This window comes from Geotrypetes seraphini, chromosome 4 (genome assembly GCF_902459505.1).
Source record: "Geotrypetes seraphini chromosome 4, aGeoSer1.1, whole genome shotgun sequence".
In the NCBI taxonomy this organism is placed as follows: Eukaryota; Metazoa; Chordata; class Amphibia; order Gymnophiona; family Dermophiidae; genus Geotrypetes; species Geotrypetes seraphini.
The window spans coordinates 131,241,466-131,266,595 of record NC_047087.1 but is presented as its reverse complement, the minus strand read 5'-3'; the positions used below and the strand labels follow the sequence as shown (position 1 = coordinate 131,266,595).

Below are 25,130 nucleotides of genomic sequence, written 5' to 3'. Positions count from 1 at the left end.
AGTTTTAAAAATGAATAAAGAATCAGCATTAAAATTAGAATGCCTTAAATAGCTGAGTGCTTGCTAATGAATGCACATCTCTAGCAAGTATACATGTGTTTTCTGTTTGACTTTGTGTTTGCATACTTTGCATTTAGGAGAGACGTTTCAAAATGGTTGTTAATGATGCATTTTTTTTTAAACCATTATTACCAATGAACTTTCTTGACTCCTGCATTTGTTCACCATTTACCCTTTTTTGATCTCCTACTCTTTATCTCTAGGTTGTCTGGTCACTAGAATATCCAAGCCTTCCAGTAGTTGCCAGTGAATAGAGGATGTCTACAAACCCTGTAAGTGTGAATTCAGCTTGTTGTGACTAATTCACTTTGACCTGATCCATCATTCTGTTGAAGAAACTTTGGGGTCCTTTTAATAAGGCACGCGAGCCATTTTAACACGTGCTAAATGCATTAGCGTTTATGGCTAGCGCGCCTTAGTAAAAGAACACCTTTGTTTTCTATTCTGTTGCTTTTCATGATACCTCTTCTGTCATCTGTGATAATTGCTAGGATTACTTTGTAGAGTAAAATATTTGTTTATCCCAGGACAAGCAGGCAGCATATTCTTAACGTATGGGTGACGTCACCGACGGAGCCCCGGTACGGACCTTTTTAACTAGAAAGTTCTAGTTGGCCGCACCGCGCATGCGCGAGTGCCTTCCCGCCCGACGGAGGAGTGCGTGGTCTCCAGTTTCTTCGTTTCCGCGGAGCGAAGAAGACGCATGTGGTATTCAACGGCTGTTGAACACTCCTTTTTTGCCTTCCCGCTCGCGTTATTTTGATTTTTTCTGCTTTTTTCCTTCGGGTTTTTCCTTTCTGTCTAATTTACAAAAAAAAAAAAAAAAAAAAAAAACTTTATTTTTTCCTTTATTTTTCAACAGGCCCCAGCGGGGCCTGTTGCCATCATACAAGCCTCCGGCTTTGATTTCGCTGAGGCCGTATTCCCCTTCATGCCCCCTCAGCCGGGTTTTAAGAAGTGCCAGCGGTGTGCACGCCCGATTTCCCTTTCGGACCCACACAACTGGTGCCTACAGTGCTTGGGTCCGGAACATCGGGCTGACACCTGCACCCGCTGCGCGACTCTTCAAAAACGCACACTTAAAAATAGACAAATTCAGCAGAATCTCCTCTTCGGCACCGGTTCTGCTATGGATCCGACCCCGACGTCGACGGCACCGCCGAAATCGGCACCGTCAACATCGACACCACCTGATCCTTCTGCGGGGTCGATGGCGCCAGGTAAGCCAGCTAAGAAGCCTTCCACTTCCCTTGAGCGCCCTCCAGCCACGGCGGTGACACCGGTCCTTCCGACGTCCCGCAAGTCCCGTAAACGCTCCGCTCCGATAACGGTGAGTGCCTCTTCATCGGCCTCCTCATCACCGGAGCGTAGAGCGGCACCTATGGTACCGAAGAAAAGTAAAACGGTACCGGTGCCCCCATTGGAGGACCGTATCTCGGCCATCCTCCAAACTAAATTACAGGAGCAACTCGAGCACCAGCTTCAGGAACTGCTCCCAACCCTGCTGGCACCGCTCCTTCCGGTACCGGTCCGGCCCGAGCCTCGCACCACTACGCCAGTGGCCACCCCCTCGGTACCGATGAATACTTCGATGCCGGTCTTATCGGCACAGCCTACATTACAGACCTGCACGGCGGAGGACCCATCCCGAACCCAAGATCGACATCGATCGTCTCGGGACCGGGATCGACACCACTCCTCCCGGGACAGAGATCGGCACCGGTCTTCATCCCCCGGCACCGTATCCATGAGATCTGGCAAGTCCCTTTCTAAAACCCGCCATGCTGAGCCGGCCATCAGGGACCCTGACTTATGGGAGCAATCCCCCCTCGGTACCGAGGAGGATGCCTCTTCCACTGATGAGGAACCCTCCATGGCTGAATCCACCTCCAAGCCCGAGCAGTCCTCATTTACAAAATTCCTTCGGGAGATGTCTGGGGCTCTTTCCATCCCACTCGAGTCCGACTCCAAGAAGTCCCAGGCCTTTTTAGAAGCCTTGGACTTCGACCAACCCCCCAAGGAATTTCTCAAACTCCCCGTCCATGATATTCTGCGGGAGACGTTTTATAAAAACTTGGAGAACCCCCTTACTGTTCCAGGTGCCCCTAAGAAACTGGACAGTTTATACAGGGTCATCCCTATCCCGGGATTTGATAAACCCCAGTTGCCACATGAGAGCCTCCTAGTAGAATCCACTCTCAAGAAATCTCATGGTTCCAGTGTCTATGCCTCCACCCCTCCTGGCAGAGAGGGTAAAACAATGGATAAATTTGGAAAGCGCCTATACCAGAATGCCATGCTGGCTAGCCGAGCCAACAATTATTCATTTCATTTTTCTTTTTATATGAAATATCTGGTACAACAACTTTCTGCTCTGCAAAAGTACATCCCTGAACGCAAGGTCCCTTTGTTTCAACAACAAATTTCCACCCTCCTTCAGCTCAGGAAGTTCATGGTACGCTCAATCTATGACTCCTTCGAGCTCTCCTCCCGTGCCTCTGCTCTGGCAATTGCTATGCGACGCCTTGCCTGGCTGAGAGTATCTGACCTGGATGTCAACCACCAAGACCGCCTTGCCAACGCGCCCTGTCTTGGTGATGAACTTTTTGGGGAGTCTCTAGATACCACCACACAAAAACTTTCGGCTCATGAGACCAGATGGGACACCCTCATTAAGCCTAAAAAGAAGACTCCGCCGACACGACCATACAGACCTCAGTCTTCTTACCAACGTCGCTTTTCTGCTAGGCCGCTGAATCCTCCTCAACAGCAATCTCGTCGGCCTCGCCAACAACAGCAACAACACTCTCAGGCTCGCTCGCAATCTCACCAGACAGCTAAGCCTCTCCCTCAAACTAAGCCTCCTCAGCCCTTTTGACTCCTTTCTCCAGGGCATAGCCAGTCTCCAACCCTCGCTGCCTCTGCCTCAACCTATCGGGGGCCGCCTCTCCATCTTTCTACGACGCTGGGAGGCCATCACATCAGACCTGTGGGTTCTAAACATCATCCGTCACGGATACTCACTAAGGTTTCAGACTCTTCCTCCAGACCATCCTCCCGTAGAGTCTGCTTCTCACTCCTCCCAAACTCCTCTCCTCCTCAGGGAGGTCCAATCCCTCCTCCTTCTCAATGCCATCGAAGAAGTTCCACCAGACCAAAGAGGTCAGGGATTTTACTCCCGCTACTTCTTGGTACCCAAGAAAACAGGAGATCTTCGTCCTATCCTCGACCTCAGGAACCTCAACAAGTGTTTGGTCAAGGAAAAGTTCAGAATGCTCTCACTTGCCACACTTTATCCTCTTCTGTCTCAACACGACTGGCTATGTTCCCTGGACCTCAAGGAGGCCTACACTCACATCCCAATTCATCAGGCTTCACGTCGCTACCTCCGATTCCAGATACTCAATCACCACTATCAGTACAAAGTGCTTCCCTTTGGTCTCGCATCTTCGCCCAGGGTGTTCACCAAGTGCCTGATTGTGGTAGCAGCCTGTCTCAGGTCCCACAACCTACAAGTGTTCCCCTACTTGGACGATTGGTTGGTGAAAGCAATGACCGCTCCACTTGTGCTGCAATCCACTCACCACACCATCTCTTTCCTCCATCTCTTGGGGTTCGAGATCAATTATCCCAAGTCGCATCTGCTTCCCACGCAGCGCCTTCAGTTCATCGGAGCACTTCTCGATACCAACTCCATGAGAGCGTTCCTTCCTGCCGACCGGCACCGGACACTGCTTCACCTCTGTCGACAGGTGCTCATCCAACCATCCATCCCTGCTCGCCAGATGATGATTCTTCTGGGTCACATGGCCTCAACAGTCCATGTGGTTCCTCTGGCGCGACTCCATTTGAGGATACCGCAATGGACCCTCGCCAACCAATGGTCGCAGACCAGGGATCCTCTTTCTCATCCCATCTCTGTGACATCATCTCTTCAGCTCTCTCTTCAATGGTGGTTGAACTCCTCAAATCTTTCCAGGGGCCTCCTTCTTCATCCGCCCCCTCATTCCATGATCATCACCACAGATGCCTCCCCCTATGCATGGGGAGCTCACATAGGGGATCTACGCACTCAGGGACTCTGGACCCCTCAGGAGCGTCAACATCACATCAATTTCCTGGAACTCAGAGCCATGTTTTATGCTCTCAAGGCCTTCCAGCACCTTCTCTATCCTCAGGTTCTTCTCCTGTGCACGGACAACCAAGTCGCCATGTACTACATCAACAAGCAAGGCGGCACCGGATCTCGTCTCCTTTGTCAGGAGGCCCTCCGAATTTGGACCTGGGCCACAGCCCACAATCTTTTTCTCAAAGCGGTCTATATCCAGGGCGAACAGAACTCCCTGGCCGACCAGCTCAGCCGCATCCTTCAACCTCACGAGTGGACCCTGGATCCTCCCACTCTCCACTCCATCTTTGCTCGATGGGGCACTCCACAGGTGGACCTCTTTGCAGCTCCTCACAACCATCAGCTGCCCCAGTTCTGCTCCAGACTCTACTCTCCACATCGTCTGGCCCCGGATGCATTCCTACTCGACTGGACGGATCGGTTCCTCTATGCCTTCCCTCCACTTCCTCTGATGTTGCGGACCCTGTTCAAGCTCCGCAAGGACAGGGCCACCATGATTCTCATCGCCCCTCGGTGGCCCAGACAACATTGGTTCTCCCTCCTGCTTCAGCTCAGTTCCAGGGATCCCATTCCTCTACCTGTGTTTCCTACTCTTCTTACACAGCAACATCAGTCTCTACTACATCCCAATCTGTCTTCGCTCCACCTGACAGCTTGGTTTCTCTCGGGCTGACCTCTCCAGAAAACCTGTCTCAGCCAGTCCGTCGCATTTTGGATGCCTCCAGGAAACCCTCCACACTCCAATGTTACCATCAGAAGTGGACCCGGTTCTCCGCTTGGTGTCTTCTTCATCATCACAATCCCACCTCTCTGGCGGTGGAAACTGTACTGGACTATTTGCTCTCTCTATCCGACGCTGGCCTCAAGTCGACCTCAATCAGAGTCCACCTCAGTGCCATCACTGCGTTTCATGAGCCTATCCTTGGAAAACCCCTCACGGCTCATCCTCTGGTTTCCCGGTTCATGAGAGGCCTCTTCAATATCAAACCACCTCTTCAGCCTCCCCCAGTCGTCTGGGACCTCAATGTGGTTTTGTCAGCCCTCATGAAACCTCCTTTTGAGCCTCTGGCTACTACCTCGCTCAAACTTCTCACATGGAAGGTGCTTTTCCTCATTGCCATCACCTCTGCCAGGAGGGTTAGTGAGCTACATGCACTGGTCGCCGATCCACCGTTCACTGTTTTTCACCATGACAAGGTGGTTCTGCGTACCCATCCTAAATTCCTTCCTAAGGTGGTTTCAGCCTTTCACCTCAACCAGTCCATCGTGCTGCCTGTTTTCTTCCCTAAACCCCATTCTCATCCTGGGGAACAGGCTCTTCACACGCTGGATTGTAAGCGTGCCCTGGCGTACTACCTCGACCGTACCAGGGCTCACCGTTCCTCTCCTCAACTTTTTCTGACCTTCGATCCTAATCGTCTGGGTCACCCTGTATCTAAACGAACGCTGTCCAATTGGCTTGCTGCCTGTATTGCGTTCTGTTATGCTCGGGCCGGCCTGTCACTGGAAGGACCTGTCACGGCCCACAGGGTCAGAGCTATGGCTGCTTCTGTGGCTTTCCTCCGTTCCACTCCTATTGAGGAAATCTGCAAGGCGGCCACTTGGTCTTCAGTTCACACATTCACTACTCACTACTGTCTGGATGCCTTCTCCAGACGGGATGGACACTTTGGTCAATCTGTGTTACAAAATTTATTTTCCTAATGGCCAACCATCCCTCCTCCCTCTCTGTTAGCTTAGAGGTCACCCATACGTTAAGAATATGCTGCCTGCTTGTCCTGGGATAAAGCACAGTTACTTACCGTAACAGGTGTTATCCAGGGACAGCAGGCAGATATTCTTACGACCCACCCACCTCCCCGGGTTGGCTTCTTAGCTGGCTTATCCTAACTGGAGACCACGCACTCCTCCGTCGGGCGGGAAGGCACTCGCGCATGCGCGGTGCGGCCAACTAGAACTTTCTAGTTAAAAAGGTCCGTACCGGGGCTCCGTCGGTGACGTCACCCATACGTTAAGAATATCTGCCTGCTGTCCCTGGATAACACCTGTTACGGTAAGTAACTGTGCTTTTCCAGTAATCCATCCTTAGGTGTGTTGTTTGCTGTCTTTTAACAATAGGCAACATATTTTCTGCTTTTTACTTAGGATAATAGCAGATCAAAGAGTCATCAAATTTAGCCTTCTCCTGACTATCCCCTCTGTTCTTATCATATGATATGTGCAATAGCCTCTTTATTACCGCATGTCATTCCAATAAAATTATTTATCTTAGTGACCAAAGGGCGGGAATAAAAATAGGTAGAATACCAGCTGCTCTCCACCCTTGACATAACTTGGCTATTACAGACATTTTTTACCAAACAGATAATTTCCCAACTTTTGTGTCTGTGGTTTAACTTCAATTTTGTGTCTGCTTGTTTTTGGTCTTCTCTTCAGTGGCATACTTAATGTTTTTGACAACAAGAGTGTACTGGGAAAAGGCAGCATCTTAGACATTGCAGTGAGCATGAGAACATCAGTGCACTCATTATAAAACTAAGCAAGTCAAATTAGTACAGATTGATCCTGCACAGTCAATGCCAATAGCAAACCATGTGTTTTAACACACAGACAACACAGATACACCCTCACCCAGTACAGAATAAGTAACCACAAACTAAAAATAGAAATATGTAGACAAAAATTAATTGAGCCCACATAGTATAGGCTAGTGTTTTTCTCAACGCAAGGCCTTAGAGCCAGTGGCAATCCCTGGAGACCTCTGGGACAGCCCTGTAATCTTTCTGATTTTTTTTTCTCTGCTCTTTATCTGCCTCTCTAACCAAGCTCGCAACAGAAGGGAGGATGTGGATGGGGAAAAAGTGATTGGTACTTGGGAACTGGGATGGTCACTGTTGGAAACAGGATACTGGGCTGATGGACCTTTGGTCTGTCCCAGTATGACAATTCTTATGTTCTTGAAGGATAAGACATTTATGAGTAGACAAAGAAGAATCATGTGGAAATGCTCTCCTTTTTCAGGATACCCTCATGAAAAATTTGAAGGTGGGCTAGCTTTCATTGACACATACTGGTCAACAGTGTGTAGCCCTGCATGGGGAGATATTTGGGAGCTCTCCTTCAGCTCTTTTGGATCCAAAGTGGCTCCAGCTTAAAAATAGAGAAGACTACTGGTATAGGCAGTACCATGAAAAGATATAATCACCTGCAATGCCTTAACACGTGCTTGGATCATCCCCAAGTACAGGGTATTACAATAATCCAATTTGGAAAGAACAAGGATTGTATAGAAAGAAGAATTCCCTGAAGAATTGCTTAATTTATTCCAACTGTGATATAGAGGAACTGGTTGAAAAAGGCATTTATCCACACCCTCATCACCTTGCGCTTAGACTACTGCAACTCACTGCTTTCAGGCCGTCTGCTTAGCCATCTCGCTCCCCTCCATTCCATCCAGAATTCAGCTGCATGACTTATATTCTGGGAAAGCCGCTATACTCTTCAAAAATCACTTAATTGGCTTCCCATCTGTTTCTGAATACAATTCAAACTCCTTTTACTGATCTACAAATGCACTCACTCAGCTACCCCTCACTATCTTTCTTCACTTATCTCTCTCTATGATCCCCCCCTTGAGCTCTGCTCAACTGGTAAGTCCCTTCTCTTCAACTACCAAGTCCAGACTCCGTCCCTTCTACCTTGCTGCACCATATGCTTGGAACAAGCTGCTCAAATCCATGTGGCGGGCTCCATCTCTGTCAGTGTTCAAGGCCCAGTTAAAAGCTGAGAGTGCTTTTGACTCCTAACTCCTCTCACCTTGGGTTTTGCATACCCAACCCTATATGTCATGTCTGTCTGTCCAAGTTAGATTGTAAGCTTGTCCAAGCAGGGACTGTCTATAAATGTCAAAACGTACAGTGTTGTATAAACCTTTCAGTGCTATATAAGCGATGAGTAGTAAGTAGTAGGATAGTACTATAATCTTTATGGCACGTATTAGTCCCAGCCATGATGGGTTTAGCTCTTTCCAGCACTCTTAATTCCTGTAAAACTTCTTTATAAATGAAGGATAGTTGAGTTCATAGAGCTCTGTATGTGATTCAGATATGTTGATCCCTAAACACCTAATATATTTTGAGATCCAGCAAAAAGGGTACATTCGTTGTAACCATTGTACTTCTGCTGTATCTGTAGTTATACTGAGTATCTCTGATTTGGTCATGTTTGGGAATCCTGATACCTGTCCATATCACTGTAGGGCCTCTATGTTAAAAGGTAATGATCATCCTGATTAAGAGAATCGGTAAAATGTCGGTGAAAAGCATAATCCTATGTACCATACCCCCACAGATGATGCCCTCATGCATTATAATTAATTGGGCGTAAGGTTTTATAGATAGGCAAAAATAAGGTAGATGGTTGGAGAAAAGATTGCAGAGGGTAAGCATAAATGGGAAGTTCTCGGACTGGGAAAAGGTGACAAGCGGTGTGCCCCAGGGCTCGGTTCTTGGGTCCATTTTGTTCAATATCTTCATAAATGACCTGGAAGAGAAAACAACAAGTAATATAATCAAGTTTGCAGATGACACGAAACTATGCCGGACAGTTGGGTCACTAATGGACATTGAAGAACTCCAAAGAGATTTGAACCAGCTAGAGAAATGGGCGGAAAAGTGGCAGATGAAGTTTAATATAGAGAAATGCAAAGTGATGCACCTGGTAAGGAAAGACAAGGAACATGAATATAAAATGTTAGGTGTGATATTGGGCAAGAGCGAACAAGAAAGGCATCTGGGGATACTGATTGACAGGACCCTGAAGCCGTTGGCGCAGTGCGCATCGGCGGCAAAGAAGGCAAACAGGATGTTGGGCATGATAAAGAAGGGAATCATGAGTAGATCGGCGGACGTCATAATGCCGCTTTACAGAGCAATGGTCAGACCACACCTGGAGTACAGTGTCCATCACTGGTCTCCCTACCTAAAGAAGGATGTGACACTGCTGGAGAGGGTGCAGAGGCGAGCTACGAAGCTAGTAGAAGGTATGGAAAATTTGAGCTACAAAGAACGCCTCAGAAAACTGGGCTTATTCACCCTTGAAAAGAGAAGACTGCGAGGGGATATGATAGAGACTTATAAAATAATAAAAGGATTTGACAAAATAGAGCGAGAAGCATTGTTATTCACGTTGTCAAATGTGAATCAGACAAGAGGCCATGGACTGAAGTTGAGAGGCGACAGGCTCAGGACAAATACCAGGAAGTTCTGTTTCACGCAGCGAGTGGTGGACACTTGGAATGCTCTCCCGGAGGAGGTTGTGATGGAAACCACCATTCTGGGTTTCAAGGGCAAGTTGGATGCACACCTTCTTGAAAATCACATTGATGGATACAGATAAACAGGTCTTCATCGGGGAACACCTGGCTTGGCCTCCGCGTGTGCGGGTCACCAGACTGGATGGACCAAAGGTCTGATTCGGTGAAGGCGTTTCTTATGTTCTTATGACAAGGTGCAATCCTATTGAATTCTTCTTAGTAACTCAAACAACATGCTGTGTGTATGAGCCATTTATCTTAAGACTTGCCAGGGGCTTATTATACAGAGACTGAATCCAGGTTAAATACTCACCCTTAAAATACAACTTACCCAACACAGCAAACATATAAGGCCAATAGAATCCATCAAAGGCCTTTTGTTTATGGGTAGAAAACAGAGGGTACTGTTAAATGGCCATTTTTCTCAATGGAGGAGAGTAAACAGTGGAGTACCACAGGGATCTGTACTGGGACTGGTGCTATTTAACTTATTTGTAAATTATCTGGAAATTGGGATGACAAGTCACATGATTAAATTTGCAGATGACAGTAAACTGTTCAAAGGTGTTAAAACTCATGCAGATAGTGAAAAATTGCAAGCAGAACTTAGGAAATTGGAAGACTGGACGTCCAAGTAGCAGATAAAATTTAATGTGGACAAAATGCAATGTGATGCACATTGGGAAGAATAACCCAAAACACAATTACCAAATGCTAGGGTCTACCTTGGGGGTTAGCGCCCAAGAAAAGGATCTGTGTATCATCATAGACAATACGATGAAACCTTCTGCCCAATGTCCGTTGGTGGCCAAAAAAGCAAACAGGATGCTAGAAATTATTAAAAAAAGGAATGGGTTAGCAGGACTATGAATGTTATAATGCCCCTGTATCGCTCCATGGTGCGACCTCATCTGGAGTATTGCTTTCAATTCTGGTCTTCTTATCTCAAGAAAGATATAGCGGCACTAGAAAAGGGTGAAAGAAGAGCGACCAAGATGATAAAAGGGGATGGAACTCCTCTCGTATGAGGAAAGATTAAACATAGAAACATAGAAATTGACGGCAGAAAAGGGCCACGGCCCATCTAGTCTGCCCACACTAATGGCCCATCCTCTAACTACCTCCATGAAGAGATCCTACATGCCAATCCCATCTTTTCTTAAAATCTGGTACGCTGCTGGCTCTTCAGCTTGGAAAAGACAGCTGAGGAGAGATATGATTGAATTCTACAAAATCCTGAGTGGAGTAGAACGGATACAAGTGTATTGATTTTTCACGCCGTCAAAAATTACAAAGAGTAGGGGACACTCAAAGTTACAGGGAAATTTACTTCTTTTAAAACCAATAGGAGGAAATATTTTTTCGCTCAGAGAATAGTTACGCTCTGGAATGCGGATAGCATAGCTGGTTTTAAGAATGGTTTGGAGGAAAAGTCCATAGTCTGTTGTTGAGAAAGACATGGGGTTTTAACTAGGTACTAAGGACCTGGATTGGCCATCATGAGAACGGGCTGCTAGGCTTGATGGACCATTGGTCTGACCCAATAAGGCTATTCTTATGTTCTTAATGATGGGACCCTTATGTTTGTAGCATGGCTAATCACATGTAGGGTCCTCCTAATGTCAAATTGGCTCCCCCCGATGAGCCCTGCTTGATTTGCAGCTATTATTTGAGGCATTCAACATTTTTGGAGTCTGGTGGCCATTTTCATTAAAAAGTTTGTAATTTGTTCCCAATAATGAAATTGGTCTATAGGATCTGCAGCAAGATGCTAGATACCATAAATGCAAATAAAAATACATCATGAGTTTTGTTCTAATAATTTTAATTAACACAATTTAAAAAAATACAATGTAAATTTTTTTTTTAGAATCATCTTTAGAAGATGTGTGACTGTAAATATTTTGGATTAAGTATGTGTGTGAGAGAAAGAGGCAACATAAATAGTTAAGTACAAAAATAGATTAAGAAAATTATACAATCTAGGGAAAGATGAAATCACACAGTGCTTCCTGAACCACACTGGTATGACAAAATAGAGAATGACATGGAGACAAATTATTTCCCTGTCCCATCCCTGTGAGTTTTGTCCCTGTTCCTGTCCTTGCCCCATTCCTGTAAGCTCTGCTTTAACCACACAAGCCTCGAACACTTATGCTTTTAAAGTGTTTGAGGCTTGTGCAGATGAGGACAGAGCTTGCAGAAATGGGACGGGAAAAGATCTAGTTGGGATGGGAAAATGATTTCCCGCAGGGATGGGGAAAATTTTGTCCCCATATCTTTGCTCTTGCAACAAGATCAATCCATTTGACAGTTTCTGAATCTTGGGGTTAATCCTGGACTCTCAACTATCCTTTTCTTACCCAAATTTCAGGCCTGGCAAGGTGGGTTTTTTTTTTTTGTGTGTTTTGTTGTTTTTTTGTCTTTTACTAGCTCCGCTCAGTTGGTCGCTTGTTCAGCCACAACACCTTTCAGGCTCTAATCCTATCATTCTTTGTTTCAAAACTGGATTACTGTAACATCATTTATACAGGGCTCCTAGACCACACTATAAAAAGATTACAAACTCTCCAAAATGTGGCCATTAGACTTCTTTTTAAAGCTGGTAGGTATGACAGTAACTAGTCTTCTAAAATCTCACAATGGCTCCCAGTTAAATAGAAGATCACTTATAAAATTCTCCTGCTGACTTGCAAAGCTTATTGATTTGGGTCCCCAGATTATCTTACTTGTCTCGCCATCCCTTACAGTCTAGTCCTTCTACACGCCTTGAACGATTTTTGCCTGGATCACAACAAGCACATGGTGAGTCCACTTGTCACCGAGCATTCTTCTCTATAGGCCATTCTACTTGGAATATTCTTCCTCCCTCTATCTGTAAGATCCCCTCCCATAAGGAATTTAGCCCTCAACACATGGCTATTCCTGCAAAACTTCTCATCTGCATAGCATAGGGATACAGATTTAAATGCCAACTAGACCACCCAAGCAGTCATTATCCCCAATCTCATGTCTCTTACCCCACTTTGTATACTGAATGATTGATGTTCTGCTCCACTCTGAATACTTGACGACTGGTATTTTACTTTCCTATCTGTGCATTGGTACTCTTTTCTTTAGATTGTAAATCGCTTAGGTCTGCCTAGTGTAGTAATTGATGATGAGAGAGTTAAGATTAAAAGTTAAAAAATTTAGGCATGAAGCCTCGACCCAGAGTTCCTTTTGAAATGAGAAATTCTTTCTGTTGTAATAACATAAGGTTTTTATGTATGCTAGAATGGTGGATTTGAATAAATGCCCATTTCAACCATCTCCTGAAGAAGCTCAGTTGTGAGTGAAACGGAGAGCAAGCTGGGCACCACCTAAGCAATCAGAAATCAATAATCAAAAAAACAAACAAACAGATCATCCAGTCACCTTTGATGGGAGTCTCAGGCATCTATACTGTATAAGCTAAGTACATAGAGCTAGAAAGCCAGTGGCAACCCATGAATAATAACTGAATGATATTTCAGCTTTAAAAATATGAAGGTGATTTAGTCTATGAAAGATAAAGACTAATATTCTATGAAAGAAAAAATATAAAAAATCAAAAAGAAATGTAAACTATGAGTATAGTCAGTATATTAGGATAAATAATGAACCAATGATAGCTCGCAATAGGCAATCTTGATAAAGACTAGTTCTTACCATCAGGCAGCTGCTATCACTTGAAGTTTTTATATTCCCAAAGTAAATAACATATGTTTGGTGCATTAGTGATTTCTATTATAACGATTTCTACAATATACAAAATGAAGAAAGGATTTTTCTAAATTCATCAATTTTTGTGGTTAGGGGTAAATAGTCATTTGACTGATATCGAAATAGGTATAGTCACAATAGAATACATACACAAATAGAATCACATACAGTACAACAAATCGAACATGAATAAAACGTATAGGCAATTTATCCAGGTGCGCTTGGAAATTTTCAGCCTGTGGCACTGAGAACAATGGGAAATACTTGTATATCCTCCTTCTACATTTTCTTGCTCTCGTACTGCGTTTCTTGATACTTGAAGATCTTTTCCCTGTATATGATGTTTTTCTCTTTTTCTGGCATTCAACTTTATCTGTTGGAATGGGGATGTCTTTGGTGATCATAACCTCTTCGTTCTCCATGATTCTCTAAGGGTCGTGATTCCAATGTTTTTTTGCAACAGCGATTTGTCATAGTATTTACAAAGTTTACAATGGTTGAGACGTGTTACCTTGTGCCTTTCTATGCAGATATTTTCTGCCATTAGATTTTCACAGTCAAGCTTCAGGTTGAATAACCATTTTCAGCTCTTACAGAATCTTCAAATGTTTGTAGCACCAGTTTTTTTTTTCTATGCTTGCTGTAAACCATCTTGTATTTGATCCACTGTCTTGGACTGCAACTACTGATGATTGTTCCTTAGGTTTCAGTTTACCTTTCTAAACATTCATTTGCAGTGCTGATCAAAGAATGTTCCTGGAGTAAATGTTTACATTTCTGGCTGTACTTATGAGGTGCTACCCAAAAGTTAGGGAATATGAACAGCATGTGCGAACTGGATATAGTATGCCCTTCCGCCGCTAGAGGTGTCTAGCAGTATGCTTTATGAATCAGTGTGCCAACGGGCACGCAGCTGAGTGGTCGTGTTTTGTTCTGTGCGATTTTGTAAGGTTGTGTTTTAGTGACTCAGCGGATTTCGATATGACAGATTTTACTGAGCAAAGAATCTGCATCAAATTTTATTTCAAACTTTAAAAAAGTGTTGCAGAAACCCAGAAACCCATCGCATGCTCCAGGAAGCCTTTGGAGATAGGTTTTGCTTTGGCACATGGCATTTTCTTTGGTACAAACACTTCAAGGATTGACGAACATCTGTCCACGACGATGACTGTTCTGGACGACTGTCAACAAGCACAACACCAGAAATCAAAGCAAAATTTTGCGAGACTATCCTTGCAGATCATAGGCAAACTATCCCAGATTTTTGGGAGATAGTAGGACAGTCTTACAGGACAGTTCAACTAATTTTGTCGGATGAATTGAACTTGAGACGCCTTTTCTGCAAAATTTGTGCCAAGACTGCTAACCGGTGAACAGAAGGCCCATTGTGTTTGTTTGTTCGGAACTTCCAGAAACATTACAATGATTATGCACTCTCCCTATTCGCCTGACCTTGCCCCTTGTGAGTTTTTTTTTTTTTTTTTCCTATTCCCCAAAATGAAATTATGACTGAAAGAGCACCGTTTTTAACACAATTGAAGAGATCCAGGCAGAATCGCAAGAGGTCCTCAAGGCACTCGCCCAAAATGACTTCCATAGACGCATGGACTCATGAGAAAAATGCTGGGATCGCTGTATACATTCTCAAGGGGACTACTTCGAAGGAGACAGTGGTAACTAGGAGTTTCGGTAAGCAATTTCTTTTTTTTTTTTTTTTTTACAATTGAATTCCCCGAACATTTGGGTAGCACCTCGTATGCATTTTCCACTTGTTGGTCCTCACCTACTGATTTAATTCCTTGAAGAGTGGGGAGGGGGGCTTCTCTTTTGGTTCTGGCTGATTCTTATCCCTTCCACTCAATGAAATGCTTGTCCTGGTTTAATGATGGAAACGGATTCTGGAAGCTTTTTCATATTATAATGCCTTTTTTGCATTTGGATCTGACAGTGCTGCCAAGTAAGCCTGAAGGCTTATGATAGTAGCTTGATAGGTACAGAGGTTCATAATTAAACTTGACTGGCTAGCTGGTAGAAAGGCTAACAAAAAAGAGTAGATATATTGATTCTTCACAAGGGTGTTTGGGAGCCATAATGAGGCCAAAAAGGCACTACTATATTTGCTTGTCCTTGTTTCTAGAGGATTGATTCCAAAAAATTGCAAGATTCTTGAGCTACCTCCTACTTGGCTAATCTTCTGAAGCAGAATGGCAACTAGGTTATCAAATGATGTACCTGGAGGCAATGGTAGCTGATTGTTGCTGACTTCTTCTTTGACTGGCTGCTGCTGTGGATAAGATTGGCCTTTGTCTTTTGTGGCAGCTGGCATCATCTATGAGAGTACAGTTGCTGAAAATATTTTGGCTCACCCAAACATGAGTGTACAGATTGTCTTGAAGACATTGTCTTGAAGATTCTCTGAGCCATGCTATTGCTGTTGGCCAAGATCCTGTGTCGTATGTGGATCTTATGGGACAAGCATGATACTCATCAAATTCATAAAGTTGGAGAAATAACTTTGAGAAAAACTCTGAATTAATGCTTTGGAGGTTGAGAGCAGTGAAACAGGATCTATAGTACTGAATTTTTTTTCATATTTATAGTTGATTTGCAATGATTAGAAGTTATGTACCTATTGCATTACATCATACAATACGTCCCATTTAGACACTTTATACATCATGCTTTTCTCAGCATAAAGAACTGTAGAGAATCAGACACAACTCAAGCCTTCAGGTCTTTCAGGAGACAAGCTGCTAATTTTACACAAGAAGCTTATGTAGTACACCACAAGGAAAATTAGTGGTTAGTAGGGAGGGAGAGAATGGCAGCTCCACTATTCATAGACTGGATTTACTGCTTCTTCTGTTTGCCCACCCATTCCCTTGATAGCCAAAACACTGCAGAAATCCCAAAAGATGTCAAGTACAGTAATTCTCATAACACCGAACTAGCCTCAGCAAAACTGGTTTCTTTTGTCAAACTCTTGATTCTCTCTCAGTGGAGGTTTGTGCACTGATATAATGTCCTTAGCCCTGATGACATGGGAATTAAGTAGTGCCTTGTTGCTTTCTTGGAACTGCCAACTCCAATCCAATATATTCTGGAAGTAGCAGACACCTTCCACAAGTAGATCATATGTCTGCAAATGGAAAAAAGATCATCCAATTCAAACAAGGCCAAGATCCTTTTCTTAGAATATCATGCTCCAATAACTACTATCTCTTGGTGCTTTGTCTACCATGTTCTAATAAATTGGACTTCAGCTTTCCAGTATCCCAGTGTATCCAAATTTAACTGAAACCTCTAGTTCCTTGGGACTGATAAAACCACCATTTCAGCTGAGAGAATCCTCATTGTTAGAAAAATTATTCTCCCTGCTAGTTCTTTTTGTGGTTGTTGTTTCATACAGTTGTCTTGACTACCTAGAAGAATCAATGATCTTCAAGCCATAGTCATGTATAAGCCTTACATACTATTTAATCATAATACATGCTTATCATGAGTTCTACCAAAGATAGTCACACCTTTACACATAAATATTGTCTAACATGTATTCTTTTTTGAAAAAAATTTTATAGTTAAATCTTTATTAAATTTTAACACATTACAAAATAAACAAATATTATACCATCTAATATAATAAAACGCTAGCCGCGCATGCGCACTCCATCTGCGTGTTGTGTTTTCTGTGCGATGTAGGGCACCGGTAGGAGTGCGCATGCGCGTGAAGCTCTCTCTCCCTCCCTCCCCCCGAGGCGAATGTAGGCCGCGGCGGCTGTCGGCGGCTGCAGGCCGTGGCGGCTGAGCCCAGAAGGCATTTAAAAATAAAACAGGCAAGTTTTTAAAGTCCTGAAAAGCTATCGGCCGTGAAGTATGCAGGCGGCATACTTCATGACCGATGGCTTTTCAAACCCCTCCCCCCCCCCCCACCGCCGCTGTACCTTTTAAAACCCTCCCCCCCAGCTTTGTGGTTAAGGCCTGGCTTCTTCGGGCAGCAGCAGTGTTTAAAATTCGCTGCTGTTGCCAGCTTCAGGCCTTCCTCTCTGGCAGGTCCTGCCTACTTCATGTTTTCATGAAGTAGACAGGACCCGCCAGAGAGGAAGACCTGAAGCCGGCATCGGCAATTAATTATAAATCTATCCTCTGCATCCCTATCCATTCAATGTTTTCCAACTGTATCTCTTTCCCTAGCCTACCACATGTTCAGTATCTCTTCTCTGTGTCTCTATCTTACTCTGTCCAGCATTCCCCTCTGTGCCACTATTCTTCACTTTGTGCCCAATATTGCCTCTCTGTGTCCCTATTTCTATGCTCCCTCCATACCCAGCATCTCTTTGCTGTTTTCCTGAACTTTCCCAAGTTCTCTTTCTCTTCTATCTCTTCCTTTCCTCATGCAACCACCAACCCCTCCCCCCCCCCCCCCCCCCCCCTCCATAGTTCAGCATCTCTTTTCTTTCCTCTCCCTTCATGATCCAGGGTCTCTCTCTCTCTCTCTCCCCTTGGTCTAGGATTTCTCTCTTCCTCCCTTCTTATTTCAAGGAATCTCTCTGTCTTCCTTCTTGGTCCAAGGTATATGTATCTCTCCCTTCTTGGTCTAGCATCTGTCTGTTTTTCCCCCCCTCCTTCCTTGGTCCAGGATGTCTGTCTCCTCCCCCCTTTGCTTCCATGGTCCAGGGTGTCTCTTTCTTTTCCTCCTTACCTTCTTAGTCAAAGGGAAGTGGGGTGGGAGGGAAATGCTGCACCACAGGGAAATGGAGGGGCAGAAAAAGGAACGGAGGCATACTGCTGGGCAGGGAGAGCAGGAAAAAGGGGCTGATGGACAGGGGAAGAGGTGCTGATGGACAGTGGGGGCAGAAAAATGAAGGCAGGCCTACTGCTGGTTAGGGGGAGCAGGATGGAGGTGATGATGGACAGGGGGGAGGTAAAACAAAGGGAGAAGGGCTGCTGCTGGATAAGGTGAGCAGTGATGGGGTGGTGGAGGACACAGGGAAGGTAAAAGGAAGGAAGAATGGACAGGGGGAGCAGGCAAGGGGTGGTGGTGGACAGCCAAGGAAAAAAAAAAAAAAGAAAGACAGAAATATAGAAAGCGGCTAAGGAGAGAGAGAAAAAAATAAAGACAGACACATACATATATATTCTAGCACCCGTTAATGTAACGTGCTATAAGACTAGTATATTTATACTTACAATAGAAAATTATTAACAATAACATCAATATTTTATCCCCACTTCCCTCCCTTACACAAACCCCACCTCCCACCCTCCAACCCTCTCTCCCTTCCATTTGTCTGGCAGGTCATTCACACTATCGCACATACTGTTTAACAGAATCCTTTAAAGAGCTCCACACATCCTTAAATGAGGCCATGTTTCCTGATTTTTCAGCTAAATTATCTTTATATCTGTAAAAGAGACATATTGTCTCCCACCAAAAATGATAATTTAGAAATGTAAAGTCTTTCCAGTTAACTATTGATTGCAATGCCACTCCAGTCAGTATTAGAAACAGTTCATTTTTATTTGCTGTCAATAAAGTTGTTGATGTAACATGTGCTGCACTTATCACCAAGCCATATGTATTCTTAAGCATTATGAGCATAGTATGACAAAACTCTCAAGACTCTAACTGGGCTTTTGCTTATTAGCTGAGCAGTTTGGAATAGATTATATATATATAAAAAGTGCAGTTTTTTTTATTCTTGCTTTGATTCCAGCAGACTTGGTATTTCAGTGATGATATATATGTTAGTTAACTGATCAGTGCCATGTATTTAATTCTGTTATGATCAGACTAGTATTTCCTTAACCAGAGGGAGTCCAGCATCGGCAGATCAAAGTCACTATTACTCCTGGAGAGTGAGGTGTAGTGGTTAGAGCAGGGGTGCCCAATATGTCGATCGCGATCAACCGGTATATCGCCAAGGCAAAGTGAATCGATCGCGGAGCCCATCCTGGGCTCTGTGATAGACTCGTGTTGCCTTCACAATCTACCGGACCGATCAGTCTTCCTCTCCCCGATGTCAATTCTGCCGTCGGAGAGGAAGTTCAAGGACAGCCAATCACTGCCTGACGTTGGGGAGAGGAATGCTGGTCAACCCAACGGAGGGAAGCAGGGAGAGCTTGGGGTGGTGGTGGCTTGGGGGCCTGTTCCCTGATGGCGGCGGCAGTGGCTTGGGGAAGGTGCAGGAAGAAAGAAAGAAAGAAAGAAAGGGGGCATGAAGAGAGAGAAAAAGAAAGGGAAAAAGAAAGGGCAGGGAGAGAGGAAGAAAGTTGGGGGAGGGAATGAGGTCTGGAGGAGAAGAAGCATACAGGCTGAAAGAAGGGAAGAAATATTGGATGCACAGTCGGAAGAAGAAAGTGCAACCAGAGACTCATGAAATCACAAGACAACAAAGGTAGGAAAAATAATTTTATTTTCAATTTAGTCATCAAAATGTGTCCGTTTTTTGAGAATTTATATCTGCTGTCTATATTTTGCACTATGGCCCCCTTTTACTAAACCACAATAGCGGTTTTTAGCGCAGGGAGCCTATGAGCGTCGAGAGCAACTCCCTGTGCTAAAAATTGCTATTGTGGTTTAGTAAAAAGGGAGGGGGGTATATTTGTCTATTTTTTGTATGGTTGTTACTGAGGTGACAGAGCATAGAGCCATCTGCCTTGACCTCTTTGAAAAAACCCTGAAATATAAATGATTAACATTTTCTCTGCGTACAGTGTACTTTGTTTTTTTAAAATTTTTTTTATTGTTAGTAGATTTGACTTGGTCATTTTAAAAGTAGCTAGCAAACCCAAAAAGTGTGGGCACCCCTGGGTTAGAGCAATAGCCTCAGCACCCTGAGGTTGTGGGTTCAAACCCATTGCTGCTCCTTGTGACCCTGGGTAAGTCATTTAATCTTCCACTGCCCCAGGTTCATTAGATAGATTGTGAGTCCACAGATAGGGAAAATGCTATGTATGTAAACAGCTTTGGGTGTGATTGTAAACCCTGCCAAAAGTGGTATATAAGTTCCAATCCCTTTCCCTTTCCCCTCTTTACACCTCACTTCCTAGACAATTTCTCCAAAGCAGCTGTCTGGTCCTCATCAGTCCATTCCTTCACTTCACTCGTATGTTCAGTGGTGGTATTTCGATACTTAGGCCCTAATTCTATAAACGGCATCTAACTCTTAGGCACCGTTTGGCATGGTTGTCAATCAACTGCTAGGTGTTGTTTATAGAATCATGCCAATGCATTCTTAGGTGCTAGTCGGCATTGAATCCTTATGTGCACTGCCATTTAGGCCAGGGTTTTCTTGGCCAAAATAAGTATGACTAAGGTAGGTGCCTACTGGTGTCTTAAGTCAATTCATGTTCAAACTCCACCCCAAATTCTCCCTTAACTATGACTTCTTGTCGGTGGGCGCCTCTGTGTAGATGCCTACCTCGACGTGGTAAGTGCCTACCAGTAAATTAATTTTTTATTTATTAATTTTTTTTATTTATAAGATTTTCAATTTTTAATACAAGTATTGCATTTGCAAATTGCTACAGATCCAGAAAATTATATTCAATAAAACATGTAACTATCTCTTATTTAGTCCGCGTGTGCGGATCGCCGGACTAGATGGACCCATGGTCTGATCCGGTGCTGGTATTTCTTATGTTCTTATGTAGTCCACAAAAATGAGGATCAAGAAAGGAAATAAACTTCCATCAGAAATAACAAAAATTAACTTAAGGTCACGGCATTAGATTCCCGAATTACAGCCAGATGGTAGGTCATACATCACTAGACATGGTTACCAACCTTTCTTTTGATTCAATAAATTCTAAAAGTTGTTTAGGCTCAAAGAAAAGAGAAAATTCTTATCTTGGGAAGATACATAACACTTTGCAGGAAATTTAACAAGAAATGAAACCCCCAAAGCAAGAGTTCTTGACTTCAAGGTCAAGAACTCTTTCCTACGTCTCTGGGTTTTCTGAGCCAAATCTGGAAACAGTCGAACATTAGAGCCTAAAAACATATCGTTTATATGACGAAAATACAAGCGAAGGATAAATTCCCTATCACTCTCCAAGGCTAGAGTTAACAGCATGGTAGTTCTTTGGGTGACAACCTCAGGGGAGTTTTAAATTAATTTTTTTAATTGTTGGTTTCTAATGATTAAGCCAATTTTAAAAAATTAAGTTAGGCATACCCATGTAGACACCTAACTGTAGGTGTCTTTAGAATAGGGTACTAAATGAATAATTTGTGTAGTTAAAATAAGGCCTGCTGAAGAGCAGACTTAACATTAAACAGAGAGGTGCTGGTGCAATCTATGATCAAACACGTATTCAATGGTTTTAGTTTAAATGGATGGCATTGCTGAATCTACAGATAAAGTTGAAAACTCGTGATAGGTCTTAACTTTCTGTTGTTCAAGTCAGCTAAATATTTAAGCTTCTTATCACAGTAATATTTGAGCACAATTGAATTTGTTTTTGCACTAGCCACCACATTGTGTGTTGAAGAGTGGGACTGAGGTCACACTATACCCACTCATGGGCAGTCCAGTTAGCAACAACAAATGACTAGGCACAATTTATAAATCTTAAGTTTTGTGATGAGAAGCAAATGGTAATGGCCAAAATACTGCTTGGGAGAAATTTGCATATAAACAGCTTGTGTGATGGCCATCTGCCACAGACCGAGGCAGATGTGTCACTTGTATCCTGTGTGGCCAACAACACACCTACAAAGTATGCCAACTAGTGGATTTTCTAAGGGAAACTGTATAGCATTTCCCATTGAAAAGTGTCATGCAGGCTGGAATGTGTTTTGATCAATTCAATGGGGAGGGACAGGAAGAGTTATGAGTATGAGGCAAGGATCATCTTCAAGTTTGCTTGCCTCTGCTTCAAAACCCTAACAGGTTCATCCCCAATCTACCTGTCGCACTACTTTGAATTTCCAGGCCCCACCTACACACGTAGTGCCTACCTGTTTGCCTTCCCGTCCTTAAAGGGCAGTATCTACAAGAGATTCCTCTATCATTCCAAGCAGGCAAATGGAATAAATGTCTAACCACCCTCATTTCAAATGTACCCTCCTACCAAACCTTTAGGAAATCAATCGAAATCTATTTTTTTGATAAATTTCTCTGACTCCCTTCCTGCCTTGTATCTCTGATATGCCTCAGGATATACCTGACTACTCTTGACTTGCTAAGGTACAGTCTCTTCCTCTGTAAACCGCTCTGAACTGTTGTGGTACTGCAGTATACAAAAATAAAGTTGTTATTATATTATATATTGAGCCACCAACAAGGCAACCAGAGATGGTGGGTTTGGCAGATAAATTTAAGAAGTAGCAGCAGAAGTGGATCAGACCACTGATGCTGAAGGGATATAGAGGGACGACGAAGCAGGAGTGGGGTTGAAAGTATAATGGGTGATGTGTATGTTGAAAGGTGAGGGTAATGGACAGATTAGGATGACTGAGCAGGTAGGGGAATGAGCAGGGAAGGTTTTCTATTCCTATACATATAGTTGGTGGTGAGCCTTGCTATCTCTGCTGAGTCTGCCAGCATATATTTCTATGGTTTAAAAAGCTTAATAGGAGGTTAACTATCTCCTTATTAATAACAGGGAATACCTGAAGAATGTCTCTTTAAACATGTCCAAGACTGAGCTGCTCCTCTTTCCTCCTAAACCATCCGCTTCTCTTTCTCAGTCTGTCTCTGTAAATAATACTGTCATCGTTCCAGTCTCCTCTCCTTGCAACTCTGGAATCATCTTCAATTCCAACCTCTCATTTTCTATGCACATTCAACAAATTGCTAAAGTCTATCGCTTCTATCTCTACAACATCACCAAAATTCACCCCTTTCTCTCTGAGTACACTATCCAGACCTTTGTCCACATTCTCGTAACCTCACGCTTAGATTACTGCAATCTACTTCTAATTGGTCTTCTGCATGGCCACCTCTCCCCCTGCAATCTATGCAAAACTCTGCTGCACGACTCATCTACCAACCTTGCCACACTCATGTCACCCCTCTCCTTAAATCACTTCACTGGCTTCCTATCTACCTTAACACAGTTCCTATTGCTGACCTAAATTACCCAGGTTTGTCCACCAAGCCCCTTCCCTTGTTTAAAAGCAGACTGAAAACCCACCTTTTTGATATAGCCTTCATTTCATAACCCTACTGCCCACCAACCCAGCCAGCAGATTAACTGTTCCCCTTAACTATATCCATGACATCCTGTTTGTCTGTTTAGATTGTAAGCTCTTTCGAGCAGGGCCACACATGTCTTTGTGATTCTGTACAGTTCTGCATATGTCTGGTAGCACTATAGAAATAATAGTAGTAGAATGCAAACTATGGCAGTTTTGGATGTGTTGATTAGCTGTGCTTTTATTAACAATACTCCATTCTTTTTCTTTCCTCTCTCTCACTCTTTATGGATTCCAGGGTGGTCCCTACTATGATAATCGTGGTTTTCAGCCAGAATACAATGTTTACAGACATCCTGAAAATACCAACTATGCGAACTATCCCGTTCAACCGTACACTTTTGCAGGGCCAGCCTCCCTCCCTAGGGTGTCTGCCCATCACTCTTTGCCTTCTGCTGAGCCAGTCGATTCAAAGTCTTTATGCACTCCAAGTAAGATTCTAATGCTGTATTTTTTTGGAATGTCTTATTCTTTGTCTTTAGACAAAGACCCTGGTCTTGGTCAAAATCAAGTTTTCTGACTATAAATTGTACTTCTGTATGTGCATGTCTTTCTATGCACTATTCTTTTGTACCCAGTGACTACTTTACCCAACCCTTAGGAAAAATTGCTTTTCACTAGCTACATTCCCTTATGAAAGTGTCTCTCAAAAAGGTATGAACAAAATCCAAATAAGGAAAAGAAATAGTGTTAATATTTAGCAGCATGGTTGCTGCTTAAAAATGTATGGATAGCTTATCTGTACAAGGGGGTGCTGAAACGTTCTCAGCATAACCAACCAACTTCCTAAATTCTGAGCATTATTTTGCAACTGTAGCTGAAAAGAGTGTTATCTTATTTCATTAAATGTCAATTTGCAGAAATAAAATTATCAGCCTCTTTTTTACAAAGCCGCGCTAGTGGCTGCGCTGCGCTAATGGCCCCGAAGCCCATAGAGATTTAAAGGTCTTCGGGGCAGTAAAAGAGGCCATCTATGTGTTGACATTGTTTCAGATATTGATTGAACCATATCCATGTCGTGCTCTTTTTTGGTTGGGATGACCAACTTTTCAGTCAATAACTTTACAGATACGATTGAGGTTTCTATATTCAGACATCCATTTAAATCAAATCTGTGTAAATTGCAGCCCATCCTTGACATACTCCTTAAGTTCCATGGATGATATTTGGGCATTTATATGGCCAAAATGTATCTATTTGCCAGTAGATTTCCACATCAAAGCTTTGTGGCCTGCACCTGATACCTGATAGCATAAGTGCTTTTGAATATGAATCTCATACTTTCCAGCAAGAGAGGAAGATGCAGTATATCTATTATTCTTAATTTAAATTGAATCAGGTTGGGCAGACTGGATGGACCATTCGGGTCTTTATCTGCCGTCATCTACTATGTTATGTTACATTTTAGAGGCAATCACTAGGTGGAGACTGGTGCTTCAACCTTTCTTACACCAGGTCATTTCATTCTCTGGTTTAAAAGTACTACAGTCACATCCCACACATGTTTTACAGAGTTCTGCAAGCTATACTGGGGTTCCACGGCCAGTTGGGTTGTCAGAATATCCACAATGACTATTACTGAAATTAAATTTTCATAGACTGAAACTCAGTATGCAGTAGTTGATGAATCCTGCATTATTATTTTTTTGTTTTGTCTTGCTGCAGCTTTGAATATCACAAGT

The 25,130-nt window shown here is 43.5% G+C and overlaps 1 protein-coding gene across 5 annotated transcripts in view; it reads left to right on the top strand.

Moving 5' to 3' along the window:
* TMPRSS2 (transmembrane serine protease 2) overlaps positions 1-25,130 on the top strand; it is a 236,722-nt gene that overhangs the window by 113,270 nt on the left and 98,322 nt on the right. For all 5 annotated transcript variants that reach the window (XR_004539249.1, XR_004539251.1, XR_004539252.1 and 2 more), the window contains 2 exons: positions 264-332; positions 23,687-23,879. Coding sequence is in view for 1 of the 5 variants with exons in the window: in XM_033942439.1 (XP_033798330.1) it covers positions 318-332; positions 23,687-23,879 (208 nt within the window). In the remaining 4 variants the exon portion in view is untranslated. The remainder of the gene's footprint in view (positions 1-263; positions 333-23,686; positions 23,880-25,130) is intronic.